Source organism: Elgaria multicarinata, chromosome 6 (assembly GCF_023053635.1).
Source record: "Elgaria multicarinata webbii isolate HBS135686 ecotype San Diego chromosome 6, rElgMul1.1.pri, whole genome shotgun sequence".
Classification (NCBI taxonomy): domain Eukaryota; kingdom Metazoa; phylum Chordata; class Lepidosauria; order Squamata; family Anguidae; genus Elgaria; species Elgaria multicarinata.
The window spans coordinates 3707070-3724325 of record NC_086176.1 but is presented as its reverse complement, the minus strand read 5'-3'; the positions used below and the strand labels follow the sequence as shown (position 1 = coordinate 3724325).

At 43.0% G+C, this 17256-nt stretch overlaps 1 protein-coding gene across 1 annotated transcript in view; it reads right to left on the bottom strand.

The window, feature by feature from the left end:
• POLQ (DNA polymerase theta) overlaps window positions 1-17256 on the bottom strand; it is a 165006-nt gene that overhangs the window by 105493 nt on the left and 42257 nt on the right. Inside the window, exon 11 of the mRNA XM_063128417.1 lies at window positions 11088-11286. Coding sequence (XP_062984487.1) covers window positions 11088-11286 — 199 coding nt within the window. The remainder of the gene's footprint in view (window positions 1-11087; window positions 11287-17256) is intronic.

The window sequence follows — 17256 nt, the reverse complement described above, 5'->3', positions numbered from 1 at the left end:
AAAAATGAGATTTTGTGAACCGCCCAGAGAGCTCCGGCTATTGGGCGGTATAGAAATGTAATAATCAATCAATCAATCAATCAAATTAGTCTGACAGGACTTGTTCCTGACAAATCCATGTTGGCTTCTAGTAAAATCACTGCATTGTTTTCAAGGTGCTTACAGACAGACTTTTATAATCTGCTCCAAAATTTTCCCAGGGATGGATGTCAGACTGACTGGTCTGTAGTTCCCAGGTTCCTACTTTTTGCCCTTTTTGAATATAGGGATGTTAGCTCTCCACCAGTCGTCCGGCACCTCACCCGTCTTCCATGATTTTGCAAAGATAATAGACAAAGGTTCTGAGAGTTCTTCTGCTAGCTCCTTCATTACTCTAGGATGCAGTTCATTGGGCCCTGGAGATCTGAACTCATTCAAGGAAATTAGGTGTTCTTTGACCATTTCTTTATCAATCTCAGACCGCAGTTCTGCCCCCTGAACTTGTGCTGCATTTTTACCAGGGAGGTCATAAACAAGCTTTTGGGGGAAGACTGAGGCAAAGTAGAAATTGAGCACTTCAGCCTTTTCTTTGTCATCTGTTATCAATTTGCCATCCTCATTAAGCAGTTGAACCACCATTTCTTTCCTGTCTTTTACTACTCACGTATCTGAAGAAAGCCTTTTTATTGCTTTTAGCATCCCTTGCTAATCTCAGCTCATTCTGAGCTTTAGCCTTCCTGACGCCATTTCGGCACTTCTGTGCCACCTGTCTGTACTCTTCTTTTGTGGCCTGGCCTTCCTTCCACTTCCTATATGTATCCTTTTTTGTTTTCAGGTCATCTCTAAGCTTTTTGTGGAGCCACATTGGTTTGTTCTGCTGTCTTCTATCTTTTCTCCTTGTTGGAATTGTTTTAATTGTGCATTTAAAATTTCCTTTTTTAAATACTCCCACCCATCTTGGACTCCTTTTCTCATTAGGCTCACTTGCCATGGGACCTTACTTATCATAGTTCTGAGTTTATTAAAATCAGCTTTCCTAAAATCCAGAGTACGTGTATGGCTATATTCCACTTTTGCTTCCTTTATAATCAAGAATTCAAGTATGATGTGGTCACTTTCCCCCCAGAGTTCCCGTAACTGCCGTTTTATCCACTAAGTCATCCCTATTGGTCAATATCAAGTCAAGGATTGCCGATCTTCGAGTTCCTTCCTCCACTTTCTGTAGGAGAAAGTTATCACCCACACATGTCAGGAATTTCTTGGAAGGGACACTTTTGGCAATATTTGTCTCCCAACAGATATCAGGGTAATTGAAGTCCCCCATCACTACTACATCACACTTCCTTGAAACACTGGCAATTTGTTTCTCAAAAGTTTCATCCTCGTCTTCTCCTTGATTGGGTTGTTGGTAGTAGACTCCGATTATCATGTTCTTTTTATTCCTTGCCCCATTTATTTTAATCCAGATGCTCTCGATGGGGCTCCCAGCCTCATCCACCTGTATTTCTGTGCAAGGATAGGTATTTTTAACATATAGTGCAACTCCGCCTCCTTTTCTATTTCTTCTGTCCTTTTTGAACAAGTTATATTCTTCAAATGCTATACTCCAGTCATGGGAGTCATCCCAGCAAGTTTCAGTTATACCTATCAAGTCGTATTTGCCTTCATGTATTTCTTTTGTTCTTTTTGTAGGAGGATGGTGTATTCCTAATTTAATATTATATCATGAATCATATCAGTTACGCCATCTCCTCTCTTGGTTATCGACTGAGGATAATAATCAGTGGGTACAGGTTGAGAGAATTATGTTACCATCAGAGACAGTGGATTCATTTTTATATATTAAAAATGAATTTAAGAGAAAGACAGGTTGCTTACCTGTAACCGTAGTTCTCCGAGTGGTCATCTGTGCATTCACACATATGGGCTCTGCACCTGCGGGGAGCTAACAATCGGAACTTCTAAAGCTGAGAACGTTTAATTTGGGCGGGAACCCCTCCCCCACCGTCGTATGCGCATGTACGATGGTGGGTTCCCGCCCACCTCCTCAGTTGCTGAGACCGTCTTGCTGGTCCCAGTTTCTGGGACATAGTATCTCTATCGATGCGGAACTATATCGACACCGAAGAGGAGACAGTGGGGGGGTTGTGTGAATGCACAGATGACCACTCGGAGAACTACGGTTACAGGTAAGCAACTTGTCTTTCTCCTTCGTGGTCTCTGTGCATCACACATATGGGAGATTAACAAGCTGACTTACCGGAGGTGGGTCGGTGTCGGCTGTAGTCACTGGAAGATGGCAGAAAGGACGGCTCTGCCGAAGTTGGCGTCACTCCTGGCTCTGGTATCAAGTCTGTAGTAGGTGACTAATGTAGCCGGTTTTGACCATGTGGCTGCCCGGCAGATTTCTGGGATAGAAATTCCTCTGGAAAAGGCAGCAGACGCAGACATTCCTCTGGTCCAATGTGCCTTTATTGATTGCGATAAGTCGAGGTTCTGAAGTTGATACGCTAGTTTGATAGTGTGTACCACCCAGGCGGCAAGTCTTTGGGTTGATACAGGTTGTCCTTTTTTAGGGCCTCTGTAGCAGATGAAAAGTTGAGTCTTTCGATACGGAGCTGTGTGCTCCTTGTAGAAGGCTAGGGCCCTACGGACGTCAAGCGTGTGTAGTGTCTTCTCCAAAGGCGTAGTTGGCGATGGGAAGAAAGTAGGCAGGATGATATCCTGATTTATATGGAATTCCGACACCACCTTTGGGCGGAAAGCAGGGTCTGTGCAGAGGACTACCTTGTCGTTATGGAATATGAGGAAGGGCGTATCGATGCGAAGGGCTGCGAGTTCACTAGCTCTTCATGCTATTGCTATGGCTACCAAGAAGGCTACTTTCCATGTAAGGAGCCTTAGATCAGCGGTGGCTAAAGGCTCAAAGGGTTTGTCGAGGAGAGCTTTGAGCACTACGGATAAACTCCACTGTGGGGTATAGTCTCTTATAGATGGAGCTAGATTGTTTACTCCCCTTAGGAATTGACATACGAGTGGGTGTTAGAACACTGAATAGCCGTCAATTGTGGTCTTATTTGCTGAAATTGCAGCTAAGTAGACTTTAAGCGAAGTCAATCGAAGTCCCTTTTGGAAGAGATGATTAAGGAATGCCAGAACTCCCACAATTGAGTTGTCATGTGGGTCTAATTGACGTTCAGAAGCAAAGCGGAGGAAACTGTTCCATTTGGCTGCATAGGATCGTCTTGTGGATGGTTTCCTGGCCGCTTCCAAGACTAGTGTAATGTCTGCTGGTAGACATGTCTGTCTTGTAGAATCCTCCTTGCAGTGAGTCTTAGCGACTGTAGGTCGGGGTGGCGAGTCTTCCTTCCGTGTCAGGTTAGAAGCGGTATGGAGGTTGGCAGGTGCATGAAGTGACCGTTCGCTAGATTGAGGAGAGGTGCGAACCAAGCCTGTCTGGGCCACCATGGAGTTATTAGTATCCCTTCGGCTCAATCCCTCTTTATCTTGTGGAGAGTCCGTGGTATTAGTGGTAGCGGAGGAAATGCATAGAACGGAAGGTGACTCCAAGTTATTTGGAAGGCGTCCCCTTTGGAATGCCGCCTCTGGAACAGTATAGGCGTAAGACTGTATTGTGAGGTGTGGCAAACAGGTCTATGGATGGTGTTCCCCATATTTGGAAGATCTGTGTTAGGACGGATGGTTCCATTTCCCACTCGTGTGAGACCGCTATTTTCCTGCTGAGAGCATCGGCTAGGATGTTGTCATGTCCTGGAATGTTAATTGCTGTTATGTGGATTTGGCGTGGAACGCACCAGTCTAGGATTTGTATTGTTTTCCTGACTAGAGCAGAGGAATGGGTACCCCCTTCCTTGTTCAAGTGCCATAGGACTGCGGTATTGTCGGTGAGGAACTGTACACGGTTGTCTATAAGTAGATCTTCGAAGGCAATTAGGGCCTTTTGTACGGCTATCATCTCCAGAAGGTTGATATGATTTTTGCATTCGATCTTGTTCCATATCCCTTGTGTTTGGAGATGTGCACAGTGGGCTCCCCAACCGAGCATCAATGCGTCTGTCGTGAAGGTGCGTGTAGGTGGTAACTGTGTGAAGGGCATTCCGAAGATGAGGTTGTCCCTGTCTTGCCATCAGGACAGGGAGGCTCACACTGTTGATGGGATTTTTAGGCGAAATCTCTTGGCATTCCTTATAACTGGGAATGACTGGATGAACCAATTTTGTAGGGTCCTCATTTGGAGTCTGGCCCACTGAACCACAGACACTGTTGCTGCCATGTGTCCGAGTAGGCATTGAACCTGGAATGCCGTGGTGGGTTTGTTTTTTGATAGTTGCCGTGCTAGTGCAATTAGCGCGTCTGCCCTGTTGGGGGGGAGATACGCTCTGGCAGTGGTGGAGTCGAGGATTGCTCCTATGAATTATATTCTCTGGGTCGGGATGAGTTGAGATTTCTTCAAGTTGACGTAGAGACCCAAGGCTTTCACTGTTTGTATTACCTCTTTCAGTGTGTCGAGGAGAACGGGACGAGTAGGAGCTGCTATAATGCAATCGTCGAGATAGGGGTAGATTTCTATATCTCTCTTCCTGAGGTGGGCACAGATGACCACAACACTTTCGTGAAAACCCGTGGGGCTGTCGCCAGACCAAAGGGAAGGACATGGAATTGGAACATCTCTGATCCGACTAAGAATCGGAGAAAGTGACGGTGTATTGAGTGAATCGTTAGGTGAAAGTATGCGTCCCTTAAATTGATGGATGCAAACCACATGTGCTGATGCAGGAGAGGTAGAATGGTGGGTAGAGTGATCATGCAGATTTTTTTGACTTTTATGTAGCGGTTGAGGTGTCTTAGATCTAAGATGGGACGGGGACCTCCGTCTGCCTTCGGTACCGTAAAATACCTCGAGAGGAAGCTGTTGTGGGTGGTGGGGTTTACTCTTGTGATTGCCCCCTTTTTTAAGAGGGTGGTTATTTCTTCTGCTAGAGTTTGAGAAGGGGTTGTTCTTCTTACGGTACCGAAGGGAAGAAGTGTTTGGAATTCTATGAGATAACCGTCTCGAACGATGTTGATCACCCATTTGTCTGATGTTATATCTTCCCAATTGGGAAGAAAAGGTTTCAGTCGATGGTCAAAGTCGAATAATAAGCTGGATAGGTTGGTGGGGAACTCGTAGTCAAAGTCTACGTTTGGAGGCGGCATCTGGTTTGCCGCGAGGCTGTGTATATCTGGAAAAAGTTGTCTGCTTTTTCTGGCATTGTAGCGGTTGGGAGCGCTGGTATCTGTTGGAATATTGTCTGTTTTGAGGAAAGGATCTATTCCAACTTTGTTCTTGAAGGACTTGGGTTGATACTGATTAACAGCCATCTTTTTTGCTGTTGCTCTTGCTTTCTGTATCGAGTCCATAGTGTCGTCAGTGCTTGTATTGAATAGGCCCTCGCCATCGAAAGGGAGGTCTTCGATATGGGCTCTGGCTTCTGGTGTTATGGAAGCTGATCGGAGCCAGGCATGGCGGCGGACGGCTATTGCTGCTACCATAGCTTTGGTGTCGCAGTCGACTTGATGTCGAGTAGTTCTAATTTGTAATTTTGAAAGGCGGATAGCTTCGTCCTGGAAAACATGGGCGAGTTCTCTTTTTTCGTCGGTAAGTTAATCGCAAAGAGAGCCAATTTTCTCCCAAAGAAAAAGTTGATAGCAAGCCATCGTGGCTTGGTAATTGGCGACTTTGAATCCTAATGCTGCCGAAGAATAAATTCTGCGGCCCATCATATCTATGCGTCTTCCCTCTTTGTCTGCTGGGGAGACGTGTGCTCTATGGGATTTTCCCTGGGAGGATTCTACTATAATAGAATTCGGCTTAGGGTGAGTAAACAGGAAACCTACGTCTTTGTCTTGGATGCGATAGAGAGATTCCAATTTTCTTGACGTGGGTGCCATGGTGGCGGGTGTTTTCCATGAGAGCTTAGCTGTTTGCAGCAATGTGGGAAGGAAAGGGATAGATACCGGGGCTGTAGCCTCAGTATAGATTGCATCAAAGATGGGGTCTTCAATCCTTTCGATAGGTTGGTGAGTTTGGATTCCCAATGATTGAGCCATTCATAAAATCTGGTCTGTAAAATGGAAGGTATCCTGAGAGGGTGAGGATCCTTCTGGAGTTTCTACTACATCAGTAGGTGAAGGAATAGACGGTTGGATGGACTATATCGATGTTGCGTCAGATTTGTAGTCTTCCACTGAGTTTGAGGATAAAGAGACGCGGTCGACGTCATCCCTGTTATGAGTGGATGGCGGGAGTGGAAGTGGGCGATTGTCAAAGGATGGTGCTACTGATGCTATAGCTGGCTGGTTCTGTCAACATCGAAGTGAAGCTGTCCCTGTCAGTGAAATTCCCCGTGGTGGTTGATCTGGTGACTTCGATAGTGTGGCTGAAGGACATCTATGAGGTGCTGAGGATCGTGATCGAGTTTCGTTATTGCAATCGGTGTCGTGGTATGATCGTCGAAACTCCTGTTGTTGGTTGGATGGTATCAACCATGCTGAGGATCGATTCCAGCTTCTATCCCTTATGGGAGATCTCAATGTCGAGTTGAATGATTGGTGTAGGGACTTCCAATGATATCCCCTATGATGCCCTTATATTGTCATCTGGCTTTCCATAACAAAGATTGCCCAATGGATACAATGGTCCTTAAACAAAAGAGGCTCTACAGATAGATATAATTTTACCTGAACGCTCAGCCCTTTCCCAGGGAGTTTTGGAGGATTCACCTGAAGGAAGCTGGAATAACATAGAAAGCATAGTATCAAGTAGGTATGCAGGGCTCAGTCCTGGGCCCAGTGCTCTTCAACATTTGTATTAATGATTTGGATGAGGAGGTACAGGGAACGCTTATCAGATTTGCAGTTGACACAAAATTGGGTGGGATAACTAACACCCAGGAAGACAGAAACAAACTCCAAAGTGATCTTGATAGGCTGGAGTGCTGGGCTGAAAATAACAGAATGAAATTTAATAGGGATAAATGCCAAGTTCTACATCTAGGAAATAGAAACCAAAGGCACAGTTACAAGATGGGGGATACTTGGCTCAGCAATACTACAAATGAGAAGGATTTTGGAATTGTTGTAGATCACAAGCTGAATATGAGCCAACAGTGCGATATGGCTGCAAAAAAGGCAAATGCTATTTTGGGCTGCATTAAAAGAAGTATAGCTTCCAAATCGCGTGAGGTACTGGTTCCTCTCTATTCGGCCCTGGTTAGGCCTAATCTAGAGTATTGCGTCATTCTTAGCTCCACAATTCAAGAAGGACACAGACAAGCTGGAGCGTGTTCAGAGGAGGGCAACCAGGATGATCAGGGGTCTGGAAACAAAGCTCTATGAAGAAAGACTGAAAGAACTGGGCATGCTTAGCCTGGAGAAGAAAAGATTGAGGGGAGACATGATAGCACTCTTCAAATACTTAAAAGGTTGTCACACAGAGGAGGGCCAGGATCTCTTATCGATCATTCCAGAGTGCAGGACACGGAATAACGGGCTCAAGTTACAGGAAGCCAGATTGACTGTTAGAGCAGTACAACAATGGAACCAGTTACCTTGGGAGGTTGTGGGTTCTCCCACACTAGAGGCCTTCAAGAGGCAGCTGGACAGCCATCTGTCAGGGATGCTTTAGGGTGGATTCCTGCATTGAGCAGGGGGTTGGACTCAATGGCCTTGTAGATCCCTTCCAGCTCTACTATTCTATGATTCTATGATTAGGAGAGAGGTTATTAAAGAACAGGCCTTGAGAAATTTAACACCATTTGAATCCATACTTAAACTTTTAGGCAAGGGGGAGAAAGGCCTGGTGTCACATATTTACAGAGTGCGAACTGATTTAGACATGGGTTCAACCAACAGTTTAAAACAAACATGGGAACTGTATTGAGAAATATAAATAGAGGATGCATTATGGAATTCAATGCTAGAAAAATTCCCATTTAAATTAGTATCTATTAATATGACGGAACAAGCATTGAAGGTTCTTCAAAAATGGTACAGGACCCCTGTTTGGTTAGCACACATCCACCAGGAATTGTCAAGATTGTGCTGGAGGGGATGTAAGGAGCCAGGTTCCACCCAGCATATGTGGTGGTCCTGTGTAAAAGTGGCAAAGTTTTGGACTGAAGACTTTGGTGAAATTGATGAGATACTTGTACAGCAGTTAGAGGGAACACTGGAGTTAGCACATTTAGGACTATTTTTGGGAAACAACAAAAACTGCTCCTTTAAGCCATTGGCTGGATTTTTGTTGGTGGCAGCCAGACTGGCCATTGCTCAATTTTGGAAATACCTAAGAGGAGTTTCATTGGATGTCTGCTGGACTCGGGTTTGGAAGATTGCCTTATCAGAAAAATTAACAAAAAAGTTACAAGTGGGAAAAGGAAGTAGGAAACCAGATGCATTCGCTATGGATTGGTATTTATTATGTACTAGCTGTACCCTGCCACGTGTTGCTGTGGCTTAGTCTGGTTAAATTGAAAAGAAAGAAAAGACAAACTGGATGTTTCTAATATGTTTAATTTCACAATGCTTGTGGATATACAATATTTTTAGTTGTTCCACTGTCTGTGTAGATATAGAGATTGTCTGGTTTGCTGACTCTAGAACATGCAACATATAATTGTCCATGTGAGAAGCAATCTGTGTCTAGATGTAAACCGCACAATTCTAAAGATTGGCCCTGAGCTTTGTTGATGGTGATTGCAAACGCCAATCGAATTGGGAATTGCAATCTCTTAAATTGAAATGGCATATCTGTTGGAATCATAGGAATGCGAGGAATGAGGACATCTTCACCTTTGAAAGGTCCTGTCAAGATTGATCTCCGACTATAACAATTGCCACTTCGTCTATAGTTGGAGCATTGAATCTTCGCACATGTTCTCCAGCAGGCGTTTTGTCAGCATGAATAACAATCTTGTGTGTATCAGATGGCATCATGTCAATTGCTGTTTTGAACAAATGTACTAAATTGTTTTTTTCGTGAAGTAGCTGTTGCAGTTTTCAAACAACGGACCTTTTTATGCCGGTATAAATTCCACAGCGTGCATTCAATTCATCATTGCCATCACCAATGAAATACATTTGTAGGAATTTATGTTGACTATCTTGAAACGGAAGGAAGGAGCCGGCTTTATGATAAATTTGTCCTTTGACTTTGAAAGTTGGCATAAATGGAGCTGTGATGATTTCTGCGCCGAACGACGTCATTTGGAAGCATGAGTTGTATTTCCTGATGTTAGATAGGAAATGCTTTGATTCTGCGGTATATCCGGCAAGCAAAGTTTGTAATGTCTCTGGTGGTTCTCCAAGTTGAGGCAGTTTAATTTTTCCAGCAGCACAACACATTCCTTTTGTTTCTCCATTAAATTTAAGAGCCTTGCAATAAGGACACACTTCAGTCATAGTGCCGATGAGAACATGCCGCCTCAAACTATAATCATCAGCTGGGTTGTACCGGAATGCAAGGCGATTGTAATTGTGTGATTGTTTACCACGGAGTCGTGTTTGAGGCTGATGTGCTGTTTCTCGTTGACATCTTTCAGCCCCTCTCAGCCTTTCGCGTTCATTCTGTTGAGAACAAAGCAGATCTGTAGCTGTAGTACGCGATTGCCATGCTCGCAACCGTGCATCCTCAAGTCTGGCTGAACGTTGCTTGGTTGATTCCTTGGCGCGTATTTGAGCCATTTTTTTTCTTTTTTTCTCATTTGCTGAAGCCCGTTCTTCCTCAGTCTGATTTGCAATTTCTCGTCGCGGTGCTTCCGCTCCACGAGTACGACGACCTAAGTGTGATCTTCTGCGAGGCATTATTTGGATGAAGTAAAGCAGTTTGTTTTGGTTTTTAAAAAAGTTTTTTTTTACGGTGAGGAGGTTACTGGAAACTCATGGCAGTTACCTTTCTTCTGAATGTGTAACTGTCACAGGTGTGACATCTATATTCACTCAGTCATTTGCGAGAGTACATGCAAATAGGAGAGGAGGCAGAGGCAGCAGATTGGCCTACTGGTTGGTGATGTCACAATGATCAGCAGGACTGGTTTTGAGGAGGCCTATTTCTTCGATTTTAAGACAAACCTTTGACCCCATAGAGAACATAGTTACATAACAACGCTCGCGTATTCGAACGCAACGCTGTGTCAAAATTTCAAAGCAATCGGTGAAGAACTTTCGGAGATATAAAAGCATGTTTTTACGGTGAGGAGGTTACTGGAAACTCCTGGCAGTTACCTTTCTTCAGAACGTGTAACTGCCACAGGTGTGACATCTATATTCACTCAGCCAATTGCGAGAGTACATGCAAATAGGAGAGGAGGCAGAGGCAGCGGATTGGCCTACTGGTTGGTGATGTCACAATGATCAGCAGGACTGGTTTTGAGGAGGCCTATTTCTTCGATTTTAAGACAAACCTTTGACCCCATAGAGAACATAGTTACATAACAACGCTCGCATATTCGAACGCAACGCTGTGTCAAAATTTCAAAGCAATCGGTGAAGAACTTTCAGAGATATAACGACAGTAACGAACGGTCTTTTTCATTTTTATTTATATAGATGTTGGTTTTAATTTCATAACACTATGCCTGTAACATATCGGTCTCTCTGGTTTATGTGAATAATGTATTGTGTATTTTTCTGTCTTGATTTATTATAATTACTGAATGCCTAGAGTACTGCATGTAGGAGTGTGTGTGGAGGAAATAGAGTATTAATTTACTAAAATTTCAAAGTAAATAAATAAATAAGAAAAAGGGAGAGAAAATGGGGGGGGGAGGGATGTAATCATCCATTGTCCAGCCATCCAGGAATTTTGTTATAGTTTGCTGCCTATTAGTTGAGTGAGAAGAGTACCTGTTAGGGAGTAGTGCTCAGCAGCGTCAACAGTGAGAATGACTCAGGCTACTCTTTCTACTTAGTTAGAAGTAAGTCCCATTCAATTCAGTGGGACTTACTTCTGAGACATGTATAGGATGGCACTATGAATCAGGAATTACGATTGCTTCAATACAAGTTAAAGAGAAAACATGCAAACCAAATGCAATTGAGTATTTTACCTTTCCCCACATTGGAGACTGAAATCAGGATGAATTCATTCTCAAGCAACCATCTCATACAAGCATCAATAGGTCCATGACAAATTCTTTCCTGCTTGCTTCCGCATCCCTGGAAGTCTTTCAAACTAGCACCAAGAAGTGTACAGGAAGCATAATTTTGGATGTCATCTGGAGAGTTAGCTATGCCACTTACTATGATCTGTCAGAATTAATCCAAAAGAAGATTTTAGAATAGAAAGGAACATGCTGCCCTTCTAAAATTTCTAAAGGAACCTTATCAAAACCACTTGTTAATAGCACACCCACACATTCTCACAAGGGCACCCATAGACAGAGTACAAATACATGTAAAATTACAAATATGGATTTCCATGGTCCTGCAATTACATACTATTCCAGAGTTAACAGTCAGAAGAGAATTTGCCCTAAACATTTACAGAATTTTTTGACGTAAGATAAAATAATGAACACTTACTCAAATGGCTTTAAAAGGGAATTAAACAAACACATGAGAATAGGTGTATCACCAGTGATTAGTTATGATAGGTAATGTAAACTCCATTTCACTTCCATGGCAACACAGAATGGGGGAGGGCTGTTTTGCCTTCATACCCTTCTTGTGGGCTTTCCAAAGCTATTTGGTTGAAAGGTTGTCACACAGTAGAGGGACAGGATCTATTCGCAATTATCCCAGATTGCAGGACACAGGATAATGGGCTTAAGTGACAGGAAGCCAGATTCTGGCTGGCTATATATAACAATTTACAACTATTCAACCCATGAGATATGACAAGGCCTTACTGGCTAATGGAATATTACCAGGTAGTGATACATTAGTGGCCCCTCTCAGTGGTGGCACCCACCTTTTGGAACACTCTCCCATATGTAACCTGAGAGGCAGAAACGGCAGCACGTTTTAAATGCCTTTTGAAAACACATCTATTCACACAGGTTTTCCCTGAACAGTGAGTGACTCTGTTATTGTTGTAATGTTTTCTTTAAATGTTATTTTTTAATTATTATTATTATTATTATTATTATTATTATTATTATGATACATTTTAATATGAACCGCTTAAAGATTTTAAATGGTTTTAAAGTATGATGTAATTAATAAATAAACTGACTACTTCAAGAAATAAATTCTCTAACCTCTGCAGCTACTTGAGTTATAAAAGCGAAACGTTTCATGTTATTTCTAGGCTTTGTTCATAAATAGTTTTGATAAAACAGTTGAATGAGAAATCTTGCCCAAAACTTAATTTGTTGCTCAACTAAAAACAACTTAGCAAGTAATTTTCTTCCACTTTACCCATAAAATACTTATCTACTGTGCAGCTCTAAAACTGAACATACAGTTACAAGCAAAATTATCCAACCCCAATTGCAAATCAGGTTTATTGTCAAAATTTACAGACTTTCAGCTGTTTGCAATGAACAAATCAAACAGAAGCAATTGAAATAGCTCAACACAACGAATGCTTCAAGTGGTTTCCCCAAATTCAACTGAAAATGCAACTTATAATGACTTCTCCAGTCTCAAAATTATTCAACCCACTGAATAGAATCCCTCACAACAGCACACATACTGTACAGTATGCAAAACACGTGTTGTCTCAAGCACACCTGATGCAACTAATCAAGGGCTTCATTAGTTGCACCAGGTGTGCTTGAGCTGGAACACATGAAACACCTGAACTGGCTAGGGGTTCGTTGAGTGTCACGTTTGACAGCATGTTAGAAATATGGCTAAGTCATAAGAATGGTCCTAAAAGTTAAGAGAAGAGATCATTGCCCTTCACAAACAAAGAACAGGATACCAAAAGATAGCGAAGGCACTGAATGTTCCTAGAGACACCGTTGGAAGCATAGTTCGCAAGTTCAAAGTTAAAGGAACAGTGGGTACACTACCTGGACGGGGCAGAAAAATGAAGCTGTCAATGGCTGCAACCAAATTTCTGAGAAGGCAGGTTGAGAAAAACCCTCAAGTGACTACAAAAGACCTGCAGCAAGACTTGGTGGCAACAGGCACTGAGGTTTCAGCGAGCACATTAAGGCGCATACTAAAGACAGAAGGTTTCCATGCCAGAAGTCCAAGACGTACACCACTACTGACCCAAAAGCACAAGAAAAGTCGGCTCCAATATGCTCAAAAACATATAAATAAGCCACAGAAGTTTTGGGATTCTGTTCTGTGGAGTAATGAAACAAAACTGGAACTTTTTGGCCCGATGGATCAGCGGTCTGTCTGGAGGAAGAAGAATGAAGCATACGCTGAAAAGAACACTCTGCCTACAATTAAGCATGGTGGTGGCTCGGTGATCCTCTGGCACTGGAAACCTGCAGCGTGTGGAAGGCAAGATGGATTCATTGAAGTATCAGGAAATCCTAGGAGAAAACATCATGCCATCTGTAAGGAAGCTGAAGCTTGGGCGTCATTGGACCTTCCAACAGGACAATGGTCCTAAGCATACCTCAAATTCCACTAAGGCTTGGATGGATGCAGAAAAAGTCCTGGAAGATTCTACAGTGGCCATCACAGTCACCTGACTTGAACACCATAGAAAATCTCGGGTGGGATTTGAAGAAGGCGGTTGCAGCACGCAAACCCAAGAATATTACTGAACTGGAAGCCATTGCTCATGAGGAATGGGCTAAGATTCCTGAGGAACTCTGCCAGAAGCTGGTGTCTGGCTATGCATCTCGTTTGCAGCAGGTCATAACAGTGAAAGGGTGCTCTACTACGTACTAAAGATGCTTGCCATGAAGGGGTTGTAACTTGCTTGTAACTGTAACTCAGCTTTATAATATAAGGTAGTACAGTTGGTATTCCTTTAATCTTTGTTCTATTTACAGGTGTATATCTCTTTTGATCGTGTATCAGGTTTAAAAGAATCAAATTTTAAATCAGGTTCTTATACAAAAAATACTTAAGTTTAATTAATGATTTGTTTATTCTTGAAAACAGATGTTTCTGAGGGGGCGGAGCCAGCGACAACATGGACCAGTAGGGCTTTTCTTTGCTCTAGAATGGTGAGTCCGAATAAACTTATCATCTAAAGTAAACGGGCTAAAAGTGGCGAAGGGCTAAAAGTGGCAAAGAAGTGTTTGGAAAGCTCTGGGCGAAAGGTGGGGGGGGAGATTGAATTGTTTTAGTAAGGGAAACTGGACAATTACGCTGTAGAAAAGTGGGGGCCTAGAGAAGCTGATTTCTCTGAGTACGCTCTCTGACGGAGTGTGTTATTTTGGAACGAAAAGCTTGTTGGAAGAAAGCCAGTGTCAGGAGAGTGACTGATGGTGATAACCCCACTTCAGTAACTACTGTTTAATTATGGCAATAAATCCCCCGCCAGAGTGCTCAGTTGCGAAACGGCAATTGTATATGTTAAAAGTGAAAGCCAGCGTGCCAATGGAGCAGTAGCAGAAATTCTTCCTGCCCGTCAGTAGGTTTTAAAAAATCTTATCATCTAAACTATCTGGGCTGGAAATGGTGAAGAACGGTGAAGAATGTGTAGGAAGCTTTGAGCTGCAGAAGGGGATTTAAAGAATAAAGCATTTTGCTGAGTAACGAACAAGTATTCAGAGACAAAGTAAGGGGGGCAAGCGGAGGAAAGTTCCGCTAAGAACTTCAAAGAGTGGTTTCATAAGAAATCTCCCAGACGGTGCTTATCTCAAAAGGAATTTTAATGGTAGAAGCCAGCGTTGGGAGAGACTGATTGATAGCCACCCCTTCTTTAGCAAGCAGTAAAAATTGTTCAACACGGCAATAAACCCCTCTGAGCTCGCTGACTGTCTGAGTCAAAAGCGAAACTAACTAACACCAGCCGTATTTGCGGGACTATATGCCACCCAAGAAGCAGCCTTCGGTGAAACCGAAGTGGGTCTCGCACGCTTCAAACAACACGATCAAGAGATTACAAAGAGTAGCCGAATTAGAGCCAGAAGAGGAGGACAATCAAAAAGACAAACAAGAAGAATCCACAAAAGTAACAAAAGAGCTTAAGATGGCTGCCAAAGTTGGCTCAGAGCCAGCAGGGCAGGAAGTGATGATGGAACAAATCTCATCTCTGTTAAAGGCACTTAAAGATGAGTTATTTATGAAAATTGAAACGGAAGTTGGCAAAACTAATTAAAGGGTGGATGATTTGTCTGCAGAAATGGCCATAAGAGACAAGCAATTAGGCTTTTTGAAGACAGAGGTGGACCAGATGAAAGATCAAGTTAAAGAAATTAAAAAGACCCAGAATGAGCAAGAGGTGAAATTTAATGATCATGATAAGAGGCTGATCTCCTTGGAGGACAATTCGAGAAGAGCAAATCTGCGCGTTCGTAATATGGCGGAAAAGAAAGGCGAGGACCTCAGGAAGGACATCCTAAGCTGGTTCAAAGAACTAGTCCCAACCCTGCAACTAAGTGAAGAAGATGTGGAGCGCATTCATAGGGTTGGTGGCTTCAGAAGTGGCTCAACTCCCAGAGATGTTTTGGTGAAATTTTCAAGCTATTACAAGAAAGAACAAGCATTGGGAGAGCTGAAGTTCCAAGGAGCAACAGTGCAGGTCTTTAATGATCTGTGCCAACAAACTTTGGAATGGAGACGCAGTGTCAAGTCTATAAAGGGGGAATTGAAGAAGAGGAAAATCCCCTATGCTTGGGGATATCCGATTTTTCTGCGTTTCTCATATAAGGAGGAAAATCATAAGGTTTTTTCCTTTCAGCAAGGCATGGAGCTTCTTGAGAGCTTAGGTTTGGGTCCACAAGGAGAAGCCGGTGGTGACGCAAAGAGTGATGATGAAGAAGAAAGAGGTGCAGCAGTGGGAGGGGTGTAAAGTGGATAATATAATGATGATAAGAAGCATAATCATATTAAATCCTGCTGGCTCTGGGTTCCTGGCTGCCTTCTATGCCACCAAAAAAGAAACAAGTCGGTAAATCTAAGTGGCAGAGAAAACACCCTTCAAATAACACCGCTTCGCGTCTCCAAAAATTAACTGATTCTGACGGAGATAGCGAACAAAGTGAAGGAGAGTCGGAAATGGCTGCGAAAGCTGGCACGGAGCCAGACTCACAGCCTGCAACTGTTGCGGAATTGAGAGAATTGTTGAAGGGCACAAAGGAAGCAATTTTTGGGAGAATTGATGAACAAGCTGAAAAAATAAATAAGCGTGTGGATCAATTAGCTACAGAGATTGCTAATAATGATAAGCAAATAAAGTCTCTTAAAACAGAAGTGGATCAGATGGGAAAGCAAATGCAACAGCTGCAGGAAAAGCATGAGTTGGAATTTAATGAGCACGAGAAAAGATTGATTTCTCTGGAGGATCAAACCAGAAGATCATCAGTTCGTCTTCGTAATTTTGTGGAGAAGCAAGGGGAAGACCTCAGAAAGATCTTGCCACGTTGGCTTAAAGAACTGGTCCCAACCCTGGGAATTGGAGAAGATGATGTGGAGCGCGTTCACAGGGTTGGAGGCTTTAGACGCGGTTCAACTCCAAGAGATATCCTGCTGAAATTTTCAAATTATTTCAAAAAAGAGCAGCTTATGGGTGAGCTGAGATCATTGGGAAAGCTGAAGTTTCAAGGAGTTACAGTTCAAGTTTACAATGATCTATGTCAACAAACTATAAATTGGAGACACAGTGTCAAGCCAATAACAACGGAGCTCAAGATAAGATCGATAAACTATGCTTGGGGCTACCCGGTTTTTCTGCGGTTTACGTATAAGGGGAAACATTATAAGGTTTCCTCTTTGCAGCAAGGGATGGAGTTACTCCAAAGTTTAGATCTGGGTCCCCGAGATGGCACTGGCGCTGGTTCAAAGGATGATGACGGCGGAGAAGGAGGAGCTGCAGCTAGTGGGAAGTAAATTGGACAACACTGAGATGATAAGCAGTATTGAATTAATTAGAAGCCTTACTGGTTCTAGATTGCTGGCTTTATTCCCCCCCAAGGGTTAATAATTAATGGCCGGAATGCTAGACTGCCGGGGATTTAGTGGGGGGGAAAGATATGGGAGGGAGGGTGGCGGGGAGGAGTATGGTTGGGCGGGAGGGAGGGATTTGAAAGGGGTTTTATGTTTTTATGTATGTAAATTTGAGTTTCAGTGCACAAGGGATCGGAAAGAGCATCAAAGAACTAAATACGGATAAGAATATAAAATATCAATGCTCAA